Source organism: Symphalangus syndactylus, chromosome 7 (genome assembly GCF_028878055.3).
Source record: "Symphalangus syndactylus isolate Jambi chromosome 7, NHGRI_mSymSyn1-v2.1_pri, whole genome shotgun sequence".
NCBI classification, from domain to species: Eukaryota; Metazoa; Chordata; class Mammalia; order Primates; family Hylobatidae; genus Symphalangus; species Symphalangus syndactylus.
Genome location: NC_072429.2, coordinates 46,911,497 through 46,933,653, shown reverse-complemented (window position 1 = coordinate 46,933,653; position 22,157 = coordinate 46,911,497). Strand labels below are relative to the sequence as shown.

At 43.5% G+C, this 22,157-nt stretch overlaps 1 protein-coding gene across 5 annotated transcripts in view; it reads right to left on the bottom strand.

Annotated features, from left to right (window-relative positions):
- Positions 1-19,773, bottom strand: part of NRG2 (neuregulin 2) — a 196,062-nt gene extending 176,289 nt beyond the window's left edge. For all 5 annotated transcript variants that reach the window (XM_055286003.2, XM_055286005.2, XM_055286004.2 and 2 more), the window contains exon 1: positions 18,846-19,773. In XM_055286003.2, coding sequence (XP_055141978.1) covers positions 18,846-19,542 — 697 coding nt within the window. In that variant the 5' untranslated portion in view covers positions 19,543-19,773. The remainder of the gene's footprint in view (positions 1-18,845) is intronic.
- Between the last annotated feature and the right edge of the window lie 2,384 nt (positions 19,774-22,157).

Below are 22,157 nucleotides of genomic sequence, written 5' to 3'. Positions count from 1 at the left end.
TTAGTCTTCTAGTTCTCTGAATCCTATAGTCTATTTTACCTTTTTGCAATTATTATATTTTGCTTTATGTCACTTGCTACTGATTCATGTGAGTTTGATATCCCCAAATGGACTGTAAACCTCTCAAGATATATGATTACTAGACCTCCTTAGCATCCTTCAAAGAAAATAACCAATCAAAGAGCTTAAAAGAATCCCTTAACCAATATTTGATTTTGAACTTGCCTCTTACTTCCTTTTGGAGTCAAGAAGTGGAGAGAATGGGACTGCACACCCATCTAGCTGATCCTATATGCTGTGATCACAGATGGTGTGGAAACCCTACCTGGGGGATTTGCTATAGCCAAAAAGCCTGTTCCTTCTGTTGACAAACGCCAACAATCTCTGTAATCTAGGTTGCCATATGGTTCGCCCAGCCCTGTAGCAAAATTGGTTTCTCGGGAATATCAAAGAGACCAAGCAGGCCAAGTCTTCTATCTATGGAGTGCAGAGAGGTCACCTTGAGCTGACCCTACCAAAAACAGGAAGGCGCAGGACCTCCAAGGACAAGCCAAAGGTCAAACAGACGTAAAACTGACATCCCCTGAAAGACCTGTCAACTGAATCTAGCCCTTCTCTGGAATCCAGCAACAGGATCCCTCCCTCAAGACTCCTGAAACTACCCTAGAGGAACCCAGCTGGGCAGGGCAGAGGGACGAGGTTACACTATCCTCACTGCATGGAGAGAGATGCCCAAAGTCATAGTTTTATTTTTGTTTTCATAGTATCTGGTCCTGAGGGTTAGTAACAGAGTAAAACTTTTTTTTTTTTTTTTTTTTTTTTTGAGACGTAGTCTCACTTTGTCACCCAGGCTGGAGTGCAGTGGCGCGATCTCAGCTCACTGCAAGCTCCGCCTCCCAGGTTCACACCATTCTCCTGCCTCAGCCTCCTGAGTAGCAGGGACTACAGGCGCCCGCCACTACACCCGGCTAATTTTTAGTAATTTTTAGTAGAGACGGGGTTTCACTGTGTTAGCCAGGATGGTCTCGATCTCCTAACCTCGTGATCCGCCCGCCTCGGCCTCCCAGAGTGCTGGGATTACAGGCGTGAGCCACCGCGCCCGGCCAGAGTAAAGCAATTTTATCACCAAGCCAGTTGTCCTAATTTGGGAGGGACGATCCTCATTTTTTGATCAACTCTTCATCATTTCCCCATGCTCCCTCCTTTGTGGATTTCAAAGGCAGGAGGTCAGTCCCCCATTATCTTCCTAAATTGCCCTAACCCCTCCCATCCAATGATCACAATCACAGACTTATGGAAGCTGCTCGGGTTTGAGACTCAGAAGGAAATACAGGGGAAGTCCAGCTTCAAGAAAGGAATTCAACATTTGAGACATCTAGATTGTCTCTCAACCCAGGATTTTGCTAAACTTTTCAAAGAAAAGCTCTAAACCCATCAGTCTCTACATTTCGAGGCTATTTTTATGCCACTTACCTAATAGGCTCAAACACTCTCTTCACAAGCTCTCACAGCTGAAGAAGAAACTACAATTTGCTGAAAACAAAAGCCCAGAACGTAAGTACAACCTGCTCAAGGCCATACAGAAAGCAGTGGACTGAGGCTGAACCCAGGGAGGCTGATTTCCAGGAAGGACTTTCATTATTTCAAAACAAAACAAACCCCTGACAAGGCCTGATTAGTATCCTCTTCCTCAACTAAACACACATGGCCCAACACTCCGCTGGGCCACCTAAAAGCAGCTGCTGTCACTTCTGCTTGCTGGATTCAGACTGCAATTCTGCCATTCCTTTTCAACAGTCATCCTGTGCACATATCTGCCATCTCTGTAACACAGCAGAAGGCTCTAAGTATCAAGAGGGCCCTGGATAAATCACTTATGATAAATAAGCCTCGATTTTGAACCAGCTTTCCTGGCTATGTTCCTTGGGTATGGCACATGTAGGTACACTGCAGAGTCACATAGAAGAAATTGTTTCTTCACTAATTTTTCCCTCAGTTAATGTTTATTGAGCTCCTATTATGTACCAAGTACCATGAAGTTGATCGAGATACAGTAGTATAAAAAACAGCCATATTCTCTAATCCTGAATAATCTTTTCAAGGTGCTTCCCACAGAAGCTAATAAAACACAGATTCAAATCACATATCAGAGATTTGACTTTTTTTCTAAAGTGACTGTCTCAATTTACTGCCTTCATATCTCTACCAATATATACGTACCTAAGGTCAGTTTCCTTCCATGAGCCAGATGCTTATTCCCAATGGCCAGTTTTAATCCCAAGATAAAATCCTAAGGTCACTCTCTTCAAGTCACCCAGCAGTTGTTAGTTAACTTACATAAGGCACAAAAAGATAAAGAAGATACATCTTTTGCTGCAGCTCCATCTTGCGCTCAGGAAGCTCACAGTCTGGAGGACCGCACACACAGTCGCCCTCCTCCCCCATCCGACTATGCCAAGTGATAGACTAGGCCTTGATGTTTGCAGAGGAGCAATGAACTGCTACAGAAACACAGGAGGCCATGATTCATTCTGACTGAGGGGATCAGAAAAAGCTTTGAGGAGAAGTGGAATCTGAGCTAAGCCCAGAAGGAAGAGGAGGCAAGAAACTGACTGAGAAGAGGAAATGGAAAGGCATACTAAGCCAAGGAAACAGAATGAGGAAAAGCACTAAAGAATACAAATGTAAAATTTGTTTGAAATTGTCAAGTAGATCATTTTAGCTATGGCAAAGAGTAAGTGTGAAAGAGCGGACTGAAGGATTACAGATAGGTAGGAGCCAAATTGTGGAAGGTCTTGCATGCCCTGTGAAGAAGTTTCTCTTTATGCCACAGGACATAGGAAGCTACTGAAGATTTTTGGGTTGGGAAGAGATAATTACTCTGTTTTAGAAAGTGAATTCTAGCAATAGATAATAGAAGAGAACAGAGACTCTGAAACTAGGGAATTCCATTTACAGCCACTAAGGCAGGCTAGGTGAGATATAAGTATCCAACTAGAAGCCAGGCACAGCGGCACATGACAGCAGGCCCAGCTACTTGGGAGGCTGAGGTGGGAGGATTGCTCCAGCCCACGAGTTCCAAGCTGTAGTATGCTATTATCACACCTGTGAACAGCCACTGTACTCCAGCCTAGACAACACAGTAAGATCTCATCTCTAGAAAAAAAAAAAAAAGAAAGAAAAGAAAGAAAGAAAAGAAAAGAAAAGTTCCAACTAGAGCATCATGAATGAAAAGAATTGGATTGGGGAGACTTTGCAGTAGTAAAAACTGTCATGACTCGTCAATGTCCTCTATACAGGGGATAAGAGTGAAAAAAGAGTCAAAGATGATTTTGACATTTCTAACAGCTTGGAAGACTAGATAAATGCTGTTACTTAGGGTAGGAGTGTCCTAAACATAACAGGGTACGGCAAGAAGATATTGAGCTCAGTTTGAGACTTTTTGAATTATGTCTTTCGTTAAGACCCTGGAAAGATCAAAGGCAATGCCTCAAAGAATGTTTGAGACAAACAAAAGTCCTCCCGTGGGTCTTTTTTGTTTTTGTTTTTGAGACGGGGTTTCACTCTGTCCCCCAGGCTAGAGTGCAGTGGTGCAATCACAGCTCATTGCAGCCTCAACCTCCCAGACTCAAGTGATCCTCCTGCCTCAGCCTCCAGAGTAGCTGAGACCACAGGCATGCTTCACTATGCCTGGCTAATTACAAAAAAAGAAAATTGTAGAGATGAGGTCTCCATATGTTGCCCAAGCTGGTGTCAAACTCCTGGGTTCAAGCAATCCATCTGCCCTGGCCTCCCAAAGTACTGGGACTACAGGCATGAGCCACTGCACCAGGCCTCTCCATAGATCTTAAGAATGTGCCTCACAGATCCTTTCTATTAAATAATAGGAATTCTACAAATCTTAAAGAGTATTATCCCACTGCAGCCTCAGAGGGAACTCAAAGTAGAGAAGAGCTTATGTTAAGAAGATTTGTGGGTGTGGCTTTTGTCTAAGGCAGTAAACCCCAATAAGATTCACCAGAAAAACCATACACTTTTTAAAAGAAGTATGTAGTAGTTCCCCCCTTATCTATGGTTTCACTTCCCATCGTTTAATACAATAGGATATTTTGAGAGAGAGACCACATTCACATAACTTTTATTACAGTATATATTGTTATAATTGTTCTGTTATTATTATGTGTTGTCAATCTCTTAGTGTGCCTAATTTATAAATTAAACTTTATCATATGTATGTATGTGTAGGAAAAACATAGTACATATAAGGCCTAGTACTACCTGCAGTTTCGCACATTTGCTGGGGGTGGAACATACCCGCATGAATGGGGGGACTACTATACTAGCAGGAACATCACCAGCTTGGATGAAAAGGGACATCTACAAGTAGGAAGCAGGCTGAGAAAACTGCTTAGCTGCAAACACGGGCTACATCTTATGGGAAAAAAAGGGTAATTCAGAGGACAGAACCAGGAGCCATAGGATAGAACAACAAACAGTGAAGAATCATTCCCAGGCAATAGGACTGAGCCCTACTCACATGCCAGGCTGGATTTCAAAACTGCTAGGGACTAGCAACAAATGTTTCCCTCCTTTCTAAATGGAATCATCTACTGTAGATAGAAAATTAAAGAGACATGACAACTAAATGTGATGTAGGATTCTAGATTGGGTCCTGGACCAGGAAAAGGCCATTAGTAAGACAACTGGCAAAATTTGAATAAGGTCTATAGATTAGCTAATAGTATTGCATCCGTACTATTAATGTCCTGGTTTTAATCATTTTACATGTTGTGTCATTTGAGGAAGCTAGGCAAAGAGTATTTGGGAACTCTGTACTATTTTTGCAACTTTCTTGTATTATAATAAGTCTGAAATTATTTCAAAATCTGAAGAAAAAAATAAAAATAGTCATTTTAAAATGTAAGTGTTACCAATTTTTTTAAAACAGGCATCTGTAGTAGTTATCCCAAATCTATCTCAGTGTTGTATTTGGTGTGGAGGACAGATAACTTGTCTCTTGAGTTCACAGTCTTCAGATCAAGAGGAGCAGTACTCGAGTTGCTATACCCATGGAACCGCATTGAGGAGTCTCAACTTCACATAGGCCTGATTGAGACGATGAGCCCCTGACTCCTGAACCCGAGCCTGATGCCATAATAGATGAGACATTGACCAGGGGGCCGGGGGGAGGTTTTGGGTGGAGATGAGTATATTTTTCATGTGTGAGGAATGTAAATAATTTGTGCCAGTGGTCAAACTGTAATGTCCACAAATTCTTTGACCCTCCTTCCACCAAAAGGTGGTGTGTAATTCTCCTCCCCTTGAATCTGGTCAGGTCTTAGTAACTCTCTTCTAGCAAGCAGAATGTGGTGGATGTGATGCTATGTGACTTCTGAAGCTAGACCCAAAGAGACAATAGAGCTTTTAGCTGGCCCTCTCTTGGGATGCTTATTCCTGGGCCTAGCCATGGTACTGTGAGGAAACCCAGACAAGGTCCTTGGTCCTCAGACCCGGCTACACTCCCAGATGAAAACCAGCCAGAATTATCTGCTTGACATGTCAGAGAAGAAACTTTGAAATGACCTTGTCGCAACTACTGTCTGACTGTTCAGCCACCATCTGACTAAAATACATGAAAGATACTAAACCTCCTAGCTGAGCCCCTCAATTCCCAGGACTGTGAGAGATTATAACAAATAACTGTTGGTGTGTTAAGCTATTCCATTTTGGGGTGTTTTGCCATACCACAATCGATAACTGCCATAGGCAGGTAGAAACTGGGACTCAAAAAAATTAAGGGACTTTTCCGAAGTTCACACAGCAAGTAAGGAACACAGTCAGGAACAGTCACATACCCATCTGAATCAAAAGCCATTCTCTTTCCACTAATGACAGACACGACAGTAATTGCAGCTAGCCTGCATTGAATGTTTTCTATAAGAAGGCACTGTTCTCTAAGCACTTAATGTGGAGTAACTCACCAAATGTTCAACACAATGCTATAAGGTAGGTAATGCTGTGAGCCCCATAATATAGTTGGGAAACCTGAGGCACAAAGAGGTTCATTAATTTTCCCCAGGTTATCCAGCTAGTAAGTCACAGAGTAAGGACTCGCCTTTAAAAGTCAGCTCCAGGCTGAGGCAGGAGAATTGCTTGAATCTGGAAGGCGGAGGTTGCAGTGAGCTGAGATCGTACCACTGCACTCCAGCCTGGGTGACAGAGCAAGACTCTTCTCAAACAACAACAACAAAAAAGCTCCAGCGTGCGGCCGTAACCATTCTGCTATGAACAGATGAAACCTTCAAATCAGATTTCATAAATTGAGAGGAGAACCAAGGACAACCCCTAAGGGACTGTACCCTCTACAAAGTGGTCAAAAGAAGACATGGTGATTGAATGACCTAAAAAGAAGGGAGAGGGGAAAGAGGTGTATCAGAAAACCAAACACTATGACAGCATTCCTGGAGGAACCCATGGCAGGATCCACAAACCAGCTTCAATTTTTAAGCCTGACTGGGTCAACTGCAAGCCAACCGTAAGGCTCCCCTCCCAAAGCCACATTGCTAGTAGCAAACTCCTCCGCAGAAAGTAATCTTTGAACCCTAGAATGGAGAGTTAGGTCATTGGATTACTCCCTGAGTCATGTGGACAGAGCAGCACTATTGATCGCCCTTTTCTCCCTCTTACAATGACAACACTCATTCCTACTCCGGAATGATTAGGCTGTTATTTAATTTCAGACATGAGAAAAGTAAACTCTTATACTTAAAAAAATATATATGGTTCATGACCTTGACCCAATGAAGCCCATCAAACCCACTGGGACTCTTTACCAACTCGGTGTTTTCTTTTAGACAGAGCTCCCTAGGATGCACTAGTTTTAGGTGATCCCTTTACAGAACTAATCTAAAACCAATGCCTTTAACTTTTTTACCTCTGTACGACAAGCTCTGGATGTAAGGCAGACCGTTCACCAGAGGCCCTGAGGCTGTAACACCATGCAGGAGAAGCGCAGAGCCCATATTGTCTGTGGGCATAGGTGAAGCAGGGGCAAGCCTGGCAGAGGTGAAAACAGCACTTCCAAGGGAACCAGTCTCAGCTCCAGCTCCCGTTTGCCCTTTCAGTTGGCTGAGTGTAAACCATACACAGTGGAAACCTACTCAGATAATTTACACAGTAAGAAACAAAGACGGAAAGCTCGCTTCCAATCTGGGAGCCACCCATGTGCCTCCCTTCAACTTACAAATTAGATTCTTTCCAGCAGAAAGACCTTTCTCCTTTCTCTCAGAGGTGGTGGTGTCTGGCTCTGCCCAGATGCTAATACTACTTGGCTCTACATGGTGGGATTTTCTTAGCATTGGCCTGAATCATCTGGGCTGAGCTCTGGAGGTGCCATCTGAAAGGAATCTCTGTCAGTAATTGGCCAAGACAACTTAATGTATATGTTACTAAGAGACCAGTGAATGTTACTAGCCCTTTTGGAGAAAGGATTCCTTTTGAAAATGAGACCTGGAATTATGGAAGATGACTTCTGGAAAACAAAACTCCATGTTATGTCCAAAAGAATCCAACTTAAGGGAAACTCAGCCAGATTTACTGGATTTTGTTCCACCTTCATCCTATCCCAGGCTTGTGCCTACCTCCCCATTGGGTCTGTCAGACCTAAGGTCTAAGGAAGGGTTGGGAATTTTATACCAAAAATTTCTGGAAATTTTCCTGATTCTTGGCAATGGGGGCTGAAGAATGGATGGCACATTCAGAGAAGAGCAATTCTATCAGCAGGCCTAAGCAGAAAGGAAGGAAGCCAGGTGGGATGAGGTGGGAGAGGTGAAGCCTCAGGTAAGAGAGGGTCAGAAGTAAAACCCATACAAACAGACTGTGAAAAAGAAACCAACCAACAGTAAGCAGTCAGACAGGCTGTCTTTGGAAGTCCCAGAGTCCTTTAAAAGAAACTCTTCACTTACGGGCCTTGGATTCAGCCTGTAACAACTGGATCCTGTCATGGTCTGCGACTCCTTTCTTTCTTTTAAAAAAATTTTTATTTTCACTATTTTTCCCCTAAAACCAAATCAACCAATAACAGTGCTAGAAAAGTTGCCCTGGATGCAGCCCTGCTGTTTTCTCTCATCCAGAGACAGGGATTCAGACATGACAGATCATCTGCTTAATCACTACCTGTTCCATCCTAACTGGTAAATAAACCCTCCTCTCTGAAGCCATACAAAGTTACTCCAGAAAACAGGCATCAGTGGGGCAGTGCTTAAGAAATCTATTGCTGGTCTAAGCAAGTGCGGCAAGATGCTGTATTGAGATCATACCTATGGCCAAAGGCACCAGTGGAAGGGACTCAGACTCAAGGATGCTGAGTGCCAGAGCCTTCTGCAAGGTGGTGTCCAACAGTCCTTGGGAACTTGGAGCTAGAGGAGAAGCCCACACCCTACCCAATACTTCAGCCAAGCAGACATGGCAGAAAATGCCTCATTTCAAGGGAATGGTGTAAGAATGAACATGCACATTAGGAGAAAGCATTGGGCTCCCACCACCCCCCTTTCAAAACAAAAACCAGTGATCAAAGGACCAGTACTGGCCTCCAGAAGCCCCCAAATTGTCTACTAGGCAAAAAAGGTGCTACTCCTAATTCGTGATCTCAGCTTACTACAAAAAAGGAACCTGGTCATACCTCTTACCTCTGAAGGTATTCAGCCTGAAGCATGAACAGGCCAGATTAAGAGTGCAGCTGGGTATTCCAGTGAGAGACCAGAATAAGGAATATCCAGAAAGCTCAGGTGGCAAGTGAAACTGGTAAATTTTGCAGAATGCCAACTAACCAAAACACAGAAAAAGAACACAAGCCAAAATACTGACATACATGAGGAAAACTACCTAGAGATAATTCTAAAACTCAATAAAAGGGAACAACTACTTGCAAGAAAATAAAGAAACTATGGACTTTTAAGAGAAAAAAAAAAAAAACAGAACTGAAACATGACCGAGAAGCAAAATTCCACCCTCATCAAAATGTCTGAAGGTACTTTCCATGGTTGTCCCTTAGCCTGGGCTGTCATTTGATGAATCTTGAAATGTGTCTAGGAAAAAAGTGGGCAGTAGAGAAAGCAAATGTTCCCACTGCTCCCTTTTTACTTGGCAATACCAGCAATCAAATATTAACTTCACCATATTTTAAATTACTGCCCCTAAAGATCTTACCACCAGGTAAACGAGATAAGATACTGACCCATCGAAAGATAATTAGCAATGTGTGGCATTAAATGATAAGTGTTATATAAATAATATAGGCCACAAATACTAAGACTTTAAGAATAAGAAAAAATAAAGACTACTTCTTGAGGTCAGGGGATTCATGGCCAGCCAAGGACCTGAGGGGTAATAATAAACAACAAATATTTAAAGGAAGAACCCACAAATACATTACTTTCTGTGTTTTCATTTTCCATAAAACGAAGATAGTGATAGCACTTAATATAATTGTTATGGGTATTAAATGAGATCATGTATGTAAAATAATTAGCAGTCTTTGTCCTACAAACACTTAAAGAGTAAAGTTTCCTACTTTCATCAGGTTTCACATATCAATTAATTATTTAAAATAAAAATAAAATCACACAAACTCAAAAAATGTCACCTGTTACATGATCACATCTCTATTCCTCTGACCTTGGGAAGCCACTGGATATATTACAACTCACTACAGAAACAAGAAAAGGATGAATGATTCAGTGTGAACCCACTCCCAACCCTGGAAACCCCCAAATCAAAGCAGGATGGGTCAGGGACCCTATCTGAAAATAAGGAAGCTTTCAGCCATTTTCCAGGGACTTTCAGCAACTTCTCTAGACAACAGTAAAGATGTAAGATAAGACCTACCGAAGTCAAAGAGCAAGCCTGGCAGGACTCCAGAACTTGGTTCACCCCACCAGTATGATAGGAGTTTGAAAGAGACACTATGGAGTATGGGTCTTAGTCCTCCCATTTGTGAAACAGAGAAAAACAGTATCTATCTTCAGTCTTCTCAAAAAATTGACCAGCACGTACCCATGAGCACATCAAGATCTGTAGGCTACTTGGGATCTCCACAGAATGAGCATTCATATCCTGGGACTCACATGGGTGTCTCCACAATGAGACCACACACATAACCCATTCTCTTCCCACCACCACCTCCACCAGATCCAGCCCAATAACTCTCAAGTTGAAACAAATGGGAATATCCGGGTGAAAAACATAGTTGTTCATAAAACTGTTTCCTCTTGCCTGCCCCTGGTCTGCTTCTGGAACTTAATATTTTCATTTACCTAGTCTTCCTGCTCACATTGGTTAATAATTAACATTTTTCAAGGAAGTGATATGTTAATTATTTTACATGCATTATTACATTTAATACTCATAGCAATTCTATTAAGTGCTATCACTATCTTCATTTTACAGGAAACTAAGACACAGAAAGTAACCTGCCCAATATCACCCAGCTGGAAAATGCAAAAGATGGTTTCCTTTTTTTTTTTTGAGATGGAGTCTCGCTCTGTCACCCAGGCTGCAGTGCTGTGGCGCGATCTTGGCTCACTGCAACCTCTGCCTCCCAAGTTCAAGTGATTCTCCTGCCTCAGCCTCCCGAGTAGCTGGGACTACAGGCCCGTGGCACCACACCCAGCTAATTTTTTGTATTTTTAATACAGATGGGATTTCACCATGTTAGCCAGGATGGTCTTGATCTCCTGACCTCATGATCAACCTGCCTTGGCCTCCCAAAGTGCTGGGATTACAGGGGTGAGCCACTGCGCCCGGCCACAAAAGATGGGTTCCTTTTCTGAAGGAAGGGCAGCTATGAAAAACTTTTAGCTAAAATCATACCTAATCATGAAAGTCTGAATGTTTTCCTGCATGAATAGAAAAAGAATGTCTGCCTTTATCACTTCTATTCAACATTGCACTTTGGCAGTCCTAGCCAGTGTAATAAGGCAAGAAAAAGAAACAAATGAGAAACAGATTAGAAAGGAAAAAATAAATGTCTTTTTTTCATTGACAACACAGTTATGTATATAGAAAATCCCGATTAATATACAAAAAGAAAGTTAATAGAACAAATAAGTGAATGTATTCAGGTCACAACATACAAAGTCAATATATGAAACAAAACAAAACAATGATATTTCTACATACTACGATGAGTAACTGAAAAATGAAATTAAATGAATAATACCATTTATAATAACGTGAATAGAATACCATAGCAAAAAAAACACGAAACTTCCAGCTAAATTTAACGAAATATGTGCAAGACCCATTCACTGAACTACAAAATGTTACTGAGTTACTTTTAACCTAAGCCTTCAAATACTACTTACATAATTAAGAATAATTAATCAGTCTAGCATTCAAGACTGATTAAAATATCACCCTAGGCTGGGCGCAGTGGCTCACACCTGTAATCCCAGGACTTTGGGAGATCAAAGTGGGAAGATCACTTGAGCTCAGGAGTTCAAGACCAGCCTGAGCAACATGACGAAACCCCATCTCTGCAAAGAAAGAAAGACAATATCACCCTAATCTACCTCTCCAGGCTCATCATTTTCATTCCTCTTTTATTTTGTTTTTTGTTTTTTATTATTCCACAAACATCCGCCCTCTACTACTGAGAATGCTGCTCTTGCTGCATGAAATACAATAATCAATTGATTCATCTCTATCCCCAAACTACTCTCACCTCAGCTATCTCTGATTATTGGAAACCCGTCTCAAACTACTTCTCCAAGAAACTTTCTTTAATCTTCTAACCAGATATTATCTTTCTTTCCTTTTTGACTCTTCTCCTCCTCCCAAAAGCACTATGTTGGCATATCTTATAGTGTTTATCATATTCTAAGTTAAATTACCGTTACATGATTGTAAGCTCATTGATGATGGCGACTGTATCTGATGCAGCTCCTCTAAAGTAACTTGTTCTTTACACAGAACATATATTTAAATATTTGTCGAAGCAAACATTTAAAAGATTGAATTAAAAGAAAGTTCTTTTTGCAATAAAACTTTTGGAATACCAAATTGCATCACTGTCACAATAGAATTCATGATGTCCTGACTTTTGCATGGGCTGGACCAGGTGTTTAGCCATTTTGTGACCTTCCTCTCATTCAATTCTGAGGAATGTTAATTCAGCTTGGCTTCTGTTAGTTGGATCAATACCAAGATCAAGACCAAGTAAAACATCCCAGCATAAAGGACAAAGACAGATCCTCAGTCTTTATATAACAGATCAGGGAAAGAAGGTGTAAGGGAGCCAGTGTCCTCAGCACAGGGCAGGAAACAGTGAATGATAAACAGAACCACCGTGGATTCTGTTTCTGGGGAGAGAAAAAAAAGTAATCTGATCATCACATCTTGGAGGTCTGCGTTGCTTGCAGAATACAGAAGCTTTCTACAGTACCTGTGCCTCTGCTGCTCTAGAAACATCTGCAAGGGTAAATGAAATGTTAACCACCAGTCCTGCCCCACACTCAGGAGTCTAGCAGCACAATCAGGTCCTGAACAGAAGCATCAGCACAATCAGGTCCTGAACAGAGGCATAGAGCACAGCTGACACGCTCTGGAAGTGTCAGGCCTCTGTCCCAGAGAAGGTCCCTGGAGAGGCCATTTGTATCTTACTGCATATACAAAGTGGGAAGGGAATGTTACTGTAGAATGGAGCTCATATGCCACACTCTCCCAACCAGCCAGAGAAGGAAGGCTCCTTAACTTAACTTCATTTCATAATTATCAAAAACATTATAGCTGATTAGCAGCAATTAACCACACTCCATAAGTGCGAATTTGTCTTTTGACCCCAGACGGCAAAAGCTTCCTAGCTCTTTGCCTGGGTACAGAATGTCCTTTCATGTCATCCTAATACCTTTTAATCATCCTCTATGTGTGCTTCAGTTCTTACAACCTGACATGGAGCTCTAGCTCAGCAAGATTCATCTGAGCGTATTACTGTTTTTAAAGAAGTCTACTTTAATTAAATATAAAAGTCATTGTTCAAACTTGTCATAATTTAGCACTTCTACCGATTAATTCATCTCCTCTCCCTAGTTTCCTAAAGAGTTCCCTGTATCATCCCTTGAAATTCATAAACTGGACTTATTTCTATGTACAAATTCCAAAAAGTAAGTGGGAGGAGAGGGTTAATTTGCTAGAAACAAGTAAGACAAAAATCCCCACACCATATACACCCATCCATCCAAACACAAAATGTGGGGGGAAATTTCTTTAACTTTTAGTGCAAATTATACTAACAGCACTTCAGATCTTGCAAAGAAAGATCTAAGAACAAGTTGTTGAAAACTGCATTGGGGAAACTTCAGTGATACTGGTATCACCATTCCTTTCCCAAATTTTCAAAATTGCCAAATGCCAATAAGCAAACAGCGCTTAGAGGGTTAAGACTTCTGCTGTTTTGATATCTGCATATTTACTTTTTTCCTATGTATCCAAATGGCAATTCCCTGATCCTCTGAAATTTTAACACTATGTTCAAATCAGTTACCTTAAACGTACTTCAGAACAGTATTCAGATAGCTAAATTCCCTGGGATTGTACCAGCTGTGCATGAATATGGTCAAAATCAAACTCTTCATTGACAACTGGGGTCTCTGGCTTCTGAATGAAAATCAAAGCAATCATGCACTGTGGAGTTTTCTCTTTTTATCTGTGAAATCACGTGATCTCCCACATGGACACTACTGTGAGATCACCAAGCATGTGAAAAATAAGAATTGCTGTATGGGTTGAGATGCATCCCTAAATCTCAGTGATAAACCTTTGGCTCTCTCCTTTGAGCATCCCAATTAAGACATAAAATTTATTGTCATGGAAAACTTAATGGCAAAGTATCTGAAAAATAAGTTGGTATTTTCATTCCTGAGTCCAGAATTACATTTGTGAGGTAAGGTATTGGGGAGAAAAGAGGATCCTTTAATGGATACTTGAGATAGAGGACTCAGAGATCATTGGAACTAGGTAGATAAGATCTTGGGCCAGGTTAAGAAAATACGTATTACCTGGGAAGAATTTACCACAAAATTGGCTTAATGGCAAAATTAAAATTCTCCCTCTGTTGAAAGAAAATATAAGACTACTTTGGGCCGGGTGCTGTGGCTCACGCCTGTAATCCAAGCACTTTGGGAGGCCAAGGCAGGGGTGGATCATGAGGTCAGGAGTTCGAGGCCAGCCAGGCCAAGATGGTGAAAACCGGTCTCTACTAAAAATACAAAAATTAATCGGGCGTGGCGGCAGGTGCCTGTAATCCCAGTTACTCAGGAGGCTGAGGCAGGAGAACCGCTTGAACCAGGGAGACGGAGGTTGCGGTGAGCTGAGAATGTGCCACTGCACTCTAGCCTGGGCGACAGAGCAAGACTCCGTCTCAAAAAAAAAAAAAAAAGACTACTTTGAAAAACATTGTGTTTTAGAGAAACACACACTTTAAGAATAAATTATTCTTGAATATTTTACCACAGAGCCTTAAAGCTGAGTAGCTGAGAACGGGGGTTAAGAAGGAAACTTTTCATCATATATTTTTATGTATTTTCTGAATTTTGAGCCATATAAATGTGCTACAGCTCCAAAAATATAAATATAATCTTATAAAGAAAAAACTAATTGATATTAGGAAATAAAATTTAAATGTCCTACATAAAAGAGGATGGTAAAGGGGAAGCACACTTGCTTTGATTAGGGGCCGAGAGGAAGTTAGTCACCTAGATTGTTAATAGACCACCATCCCTAGCTCTCAAACTATTTGTTAATTCAAACCGACGGTTGTTTTATTTTTGTTTAAATTTGGGGGTGGGCAAGTAGTAATCTACCTTCCAAAAGAAAAAAAATAAGAGGGTCTTTTCCAGCAAGATCTTTATTCTCCACTGCTCAAATCCCATTAGCACTAATCAGCACAATGATTAAGCACATTGTGGTTAAGTACTCTAGTTGATAATGATTCTTTTGGAAGAAAGGTTCCCATAGCGACAGGTAAAGGCTATCATCAAACTCAGCTTTTCAGCACAGGACTTGATGTCACAGGTCAGAGAGTTAAGATTGTTTTAGTATTAATCTGGAGGCTTTCTTTAACTTCACTTGACTTTATCCATTCAAATGACACTGATGGAGAGTCCTTCTATAAACCAGGCAAAGTATGAAACACAGGGGGGCAGGAGAGCTAGGAGAAAGAAGACCTCAAAGATAAACTATTGTTCCTGCCCCAAGAATGCAGTCTGCCGAGGAAAGCAGCCACTACAAGAAATAATGACATTAGGGTGGTAATTCAATCGTTAAATCTACAACCATGCCTTGTCCTCATCACTAGGACTGGTCAGTTTCTAATCTAGTTTCACTTTCCCATCTTCAAGCTGCAGCACAGCTGGGTTTCCAGCTGGCTGGGGAAGAAAAGATTCTTTAAATAAACAGCATTTAAAAAATATGTAGTCGCTTTTGCTATGCTGAATTTTGTGAACCACCTTTCTCTAATATGTGAATCTGGGTGCCGCATTAATTTAAAACTATCCTAAAGAATGTAAAATTCCCCAGGAATACACCTTTCCTTGTTTAACAACAAAGTACACTCTACACTGGAAAACTGCTAATCAGGAAATCCCAGAGAAAGAAATGATCTTTATTTTTTATGCTATTTACTGCATCTATTCAATAAGGAAACTGCTTAAAAACATGAATATAAGAAAACAACAAGATAGGGTATAATTATACCAAAATATATGCAACCATCTTTTAAAATGCAGGACTATTTGCAGAACATGATGTTTTTATAACATTATACAGAGTTGCTAATGCCTGCAAGGCCTTTCTAACTCTTTTTCCTCGCCTTTCCACAGAAGTCACAGAAAACACCTCTCTCCATACATGCAATCTTCTAAGAAATGCAAAGATTTTACTCAACTCTATCACCAGATGTGCTCTTTCTGGATAAATGATACACATTAGATATGTGAAAATATCACTCTGGCAGGTCTTGCTCTTCCAGAAAGACCCCTGTCTACCTTTCCCCACCTTAGATCACAGACTTCAAGTCAACATTTCACGGTGGAAAAGAGCCATTTATGAGGACTGATAAGAAGAGGTCCAGTGTGACCTCCAGCACTGATGCTCCTGAAGCCAATTTTTAAACACAATATTATCCCTCCATATTTCACCCCCCTCCAAAAAAAAAAAACCCACGGGCTTTCTAGATGACCTCCCAGAGAACCACACCTCTCAGAACCTACACACACTCAGACCTGAAACCAGCTAAACAAAGCAACAATACAACCTCAGTTGCTCAATGTAACGGCCATGACGACAGTTTCCAAGTGCCAGTTTCCCTATTTTGCAATGGGCAAATCTGCTCCAAGGAGAAAATGTTCCCAATGACCCTGTGGCCCAGAGGGCTTTCTTTAGAATAGAAAACAGAAAATGAATTTGTTAGTTATTTCCTGCTAAGCACAAGGACAGTGTTGTGGTTAGTTAGGATGATTTTGTTTCCTTATTTAATATACCATTACCAGTACATGTTTTCTTTAACCACATAGTAGAAAATAAGAAAATGCAGTTTCTGCTCTTCTGTTATATTATCACCAATTCCACAAGTCTCACAAATATGTCCTTTAATTTCTAATTCCCTTATATAAGGCTCCCCAAAATGGTACCTATTTATATACTTTCCTTTGAATATCAATTCAAAGCAATTTTTTTTGCATTCTAAAATGTTTACTGCCATACACATTCCTGATCCTTGATAATTTGTGATATGTGAGGGCCCTTCCTTTACCAGTGATTGCAGTTCTAAATGTATCTTTTTAAGAACTATACTACACATGCTATTTTGATAATATGAGACGATCATAACCTAGAAACAGACCATATTTCTGACCCTCAAATCTTTCATGATTTCTGCATTCAACTGTTAAGCTATTAAATACCCACTAGAACAAACAATGTGTAATTGATAAGGTATATTGTTTTGGGGGAAGAAGAAAGTAGGAGGAGGGAGACAAGGGAGCAGAGAAGCCAGTTACTCTATGGGGTTATCTGACAAAGACCATCAAGTCCTCAGCGGCCCAGACTAGGGATTATGTGGAGATGTACACGGTGCAAATGCAGGAGCAACTCACCAACAACCAAACAGAAGCTGTCCTTGGACAAGGTTCAATAAATATTTTTACTATCTATTTTCCACTGTACAATACTGTTTCACAGCTCCCCAAGGGATCTCAGATAAAATACTTCATAGAATAAAAAATTAGAAATTCTTAGCTGGTCTCTACTTGTCTTCATAAAACATTTCAGAACATAAAACCCATATTAAAAAGCAGTCAACAATATTCCTAAGGATAATGTCAGAGTGATAAACTGCTGTTATCCACCAAAGTTTTCCCCTCCTTATTAAGACATTGCCAAGATTCTTCTCATTAGAGTGATCACAGTTTAACATAGTTAGTGCCTAGATACACTCCCATAACTAAACTCCTAAAATTTGCCTCCTGAAGGGGGTGGGGGAGGAAAGCTTCCAAAAATCATAGGTATTGATCTAGAAAGATGAAGGCAGCAAAACTTACTTTGCTACTCAAACAAAGCCTGTCTACACTACCCAGAATCAGTTGGTAAACTGGTAAACACACCAACTTCTATGAGAGTACAGGACATCTATCATAATTCAGCAATTACACAGTCCAGCAAGTCATACCGCATGCCAACAAATTCAGCTTTAGTTGGGACAAAACGAAACCCCAATTTGAATAAGCACGAGACAGGCTTACACCAAATACTCCAGTGTGGGACAATTTGATTTGAAATATCTTATTAAGAAGTAAGTACTGGATTCAGGGACAAGAAGAAAAAGCTCTTAGAGTGACATTTCTTTGGCTTTTGACATGGGAGACTTCCATTCCCAGCTGCAGAGATCTATAGATTTCAGTGTTTTGTTTCTAATCACCTGCATTCCTGTGCAGCATCCAACATCATGAAGATGAGAGATGCAGTCAAATACATCCGGCGGGTAAGACGTTAGAGCTGAACTTAAAGCATTCAGCAGAAGTTACTCTCTTTCATCATCATCACAATCAACAGACCTTGTAATTCCCCCAGAAACAGCTAAAAAAAAAAAAAAAAAAAAAAAAAAAAAAAGGCGTCTGCTTGCTAGTCTTAAGAGAAGGGTGTGCTACCTGCTTAGCAAAGACAGGCAATCACGATGGAGAAAAAAACTGGAGCCACATGGAGGACGGAAAACAGTAGCAGAAAAAGTCCAACTCTGCCTGCGCCAGCGGTGTAGATGAGCAGAGCAACGAGCCCAGGAGAGGAAGGAGGGGGCGGGGGCGATCATTCCCTAGGAGAACTTGTAAGCGGAGGCCTTCACAGCCTGGGAGTCTGCCCAGCTGCTCCTGCAGACCCTGCCAGCCTGGGCACGGCAGGCCCGCGGGAGCACGGCGGGCAAGGCCTCCGAGGGTCACTCCTGACTCACTGAGCCTCAGGCCAGCACCACCAGGACCTCTCCGTTTTTCCTTCCGCTACTGGGCTATGATGGCAGCTTTCCAGCCCCACATGCCATACATCAGCCGCAGATCCCCGCTGGCACAGGCCAGCGCCTCCCTCTGCCCCCCACCCCTGGCACACTTTGAGCCTGATCCTTCTTCTCTCCAACCCCAACCCCCTCACCCACCAGTGCCAGGCGCCCTGCCCAGGGGCGGCCCCACCCCCCAGCGCACGGACGCTGCCAGGCCCGGGCACCTGCAGCACCTCCCCACCCCACCCCCATTCTCCACCACCTCGCCCCTCCCCCCTTTCTCCAGCAAAAGGAGGGGGCGACTCACCGCAGTCAGTGCACAGGATCTTGCCCACCTCTTTCTTGAGATTTTTGCCGTTGGTATCGAGGGGGGCAAAGGCCGTCTTAAAGACTAAGGGCTGTTCCGTGGGCTCCAGGAAAAAGATGTAGCGCTGGTTCCTTTCGAGCGGCGCACAGGAGCCCACGCTGATCACCTGCTCGCGCTGCAGCCCCCCGCTCCGGAGCGGCCACTTGTCCAGCACCTTTACTAACGCCACCCGACCCGAGGCGGGCGGCTCTCGGGTGCTGTTGGAGCTGGAGCCGCCGGCTGGGGCCAGCCCCTGTACCTTGCCCTCCACCACCACGGGTGCCTTGTACGCCTGGTCCTGCACTGACTTGAGGCTGGGCGAGTAGCAGGCGAGCGACACACCGAAGAGCAGCATGGAGAAGCCGGGGGCCGGGTCGCGCCTCATGCCGCCGGCGGCTGCAGCTCGCGAACGGGCGGCGGCTCTCCGGGCTGCGGGGCTGCGGGGCTGCGGCTGTTGCTGCGGCCGCGGCTCTGGGGGCGCAGCGGGACGAGAGATGCTGCTGTTGTTGCTGCTGCTCCTGCTGCTGCTGCCGCTCTCGCTGCTGCTGCTGCTGCTGCTGCTGCTCCTCTCGCTGCTGCTGCTGCTGTCGCTGTAGCTGCTGCACCGACCCTTCTCCAGTGGCGGCGGCGGCAGCGCTGAGCAGCAAACCTGCCGCATCTGGCCAGGCCATTTGGGGGGCTCCGCCGCTCAGCCGCCGCCGCCTTGGGAGGGGAAACAGAGCCCGCTGGAAAACCGGAAACAGCGTAACGTTAGCGCCTCTTAGCCCTCCACCGGCAGCCCGGGGAGGTGGCCCAGCTAGGGCAGGGGGCAGGCGGCAAGCGGGCCGCGATGCGCAGCGCGGCGCAGCGCAGCGCTCCCACCCTGTGCGCCAGGACCTGGAGGAGGATGCGGAGGATGGGACGCCCGCCCACTTGCTCTCTCGCGCCCCCTCTGCCCCCGGACCGAGTGGGGAGCGCGGCTTCTGCAGGGGAAGCTTGGGACTGCACTGCTTTAGTGCCCGCCTTCAGCCCGCAGGGACGCGGGAGGAATCGTGCCACCCTTTGCTCTCGGGATTTATCGGCATGATAGTGGGGGTGGTGCGTGAGGAGAAGGCGAAGAAGAGATAACGGGCTCCTGGCACCATCCTATGAACGTGGTAATGGGACGCAGGGCGTGCCCCCTGCCTTTGGCCAGCAGCTGTAGGAGCCAGAGAGGTTGCCATGGCCAGGGTGGCCGGCCAGCCTCTCGTCTCTTGGGCTGTCCTCTTTCCTAGGAGGACCCTGGAGCCCAGCCCCTAAATGATACCACGTGCTCGGTCCTGCCACCGCCTGGTGAACGCTGGATATTCGACTTGAGGTGGGGGAGGATCCCAGCCCCGTCATTTTGGAAAGAGTTGGGCTACAAGGTGTCTTGTTTTAGCACTGAGGACACCCAAGCAGAGGTGGTGGCTGAGTAAGGGCCTAGTCCCTCTGGGCTTTCTTCAGCAGCCACGTGGGGATCTGGCTGAGCACCGTACAACCTCACCTTTTAAAAATCTGCTCTTTAAGAAAGGTGGGGGCTTCTTGGGAGCCAACAGAGAGCCAGAGCCTGTCAGGGCCAGAGGCTGCTTCATAAAAAAGGGTTTTGTTTTGTTTTGTTTTTTTCCAAAGCTGATGATTGCAAGAGGCAGAAGAGTTTGCTGCACTGGAGCCAGCATCTGATTTAAAACACACACACACACACACACACACACACACCCAGGTCCATAATCCATTAGCCTATCAATGAGGGTCCAGGGAGTTTTGGACACCCAGCTTTTAACCTTGAAGGATGTGGAGCTCAGGAATGCCAGTGAGCTCTTGGGGAATTTTATACCGCACTGGGCTCCACAGGAAACTGGTCCAAGGATGAGTGACTTAGGCTAGGACTGCTATTCCGGAAAGGAAATAGAGAGCTACACCTTTCCTCCTGGCTAAGAGACATCTTAAACTCAATATATCCAAAGCCAACATCATTATTTCTTCAACTTCACTCCACTCCACCCCTATAATTATTAATGCCACTATTTTATTCTTTTAGACTGTATCAATCCATTACAATAAGTCCCATCATCTCATCTTTTATTCTTCCTCATCCAATTAATCACCAAGGCCTTTGGATCTCCCTTTTAAAATAATCTCCAATTTATCTACTTCCACTCCACCTCTGCTGCAAATACCTTAAGTCCAAGTCCTCATCATCTCTCACCTGGACAACTTCTAAGCCTGCTAACTGGTCTCCACTCCTTTCACCTCATCACCTATCTCCAGTCCTACCAATGCCAGAGTGATCCTCCTAAAAATAAAATGTAAGTACAATTTGGCCATGCTACTGCTCTCAGAAGTAAAGTCCAAACTCCTCAGCAAGGCTCTTCATGGGCTGCCTTTGCCTAGCCAGTTCATATCCTGAGAGCCAACCCCCCACTCTAGCAATCGTCAGCACTTCATGCTCTTTCTTAGTGTGCTTCTGCACATGATGGCTCTTGTGTCCAGAAAGCCTCACTTCCACCTTAACCACATGGAAAACTTACTTTCCCAAGGCCCAGCTCAGCATTATACCGCATCCCCCTTCCTACATATCCACCTCTACTCCCACCAACACATACATGATGGAATTAATCCCTTCCTCCTCTGTATTGCCATGAGCTTCACACATAGTATTACTGTTGGGATACTGGCCCATACCGTATTTCAAGCAGCCATTTAATGGGTCTGCCTCTCCCATCAGGCCATGCACGTTAATGTCAGGGACTATATATATCCTATTTGCCTTTGGATTCCTATTACCTCCAACACAATGCCTGGCATAAAATAAGGATTAGCAAATCTCCAGTGAAAGAAGGAGAGAAGGAAGAAAATAACTGAAAATTGGCACTCTTAAAGGCATGAAGCCAACCTTGTTGGCTCCTTCAGTGTCCGCCATTTCATTTTCATAGATCACAGACCTCATAAATCACAAAACATCACCATAAGGAAGATAGCGACACCCACTCTTTCATTTTTCAATGAAAGAAAAAGTCCCAGAGGGGATAGGGGACTTACTCAACATCTCACATAGCCAGGACTGAACTCAGTCTTCTGTTCCTGAGACCAGGGTCGTAGTGAAGAGCTTGTGCTCTGGAGTCCAGCAGAGCTGGGTTTTAAAGCAACTCTGTGACTTACCAACTTTGGGATAAGTCTATTTCACTCTCTAGGCCTTAGTTTCCTTATCAGTATGAAGGAGAAAATAATAGGGTCTACTTCTTAAAGCTGTTTTTTGCTCAGTATGTACTTTCA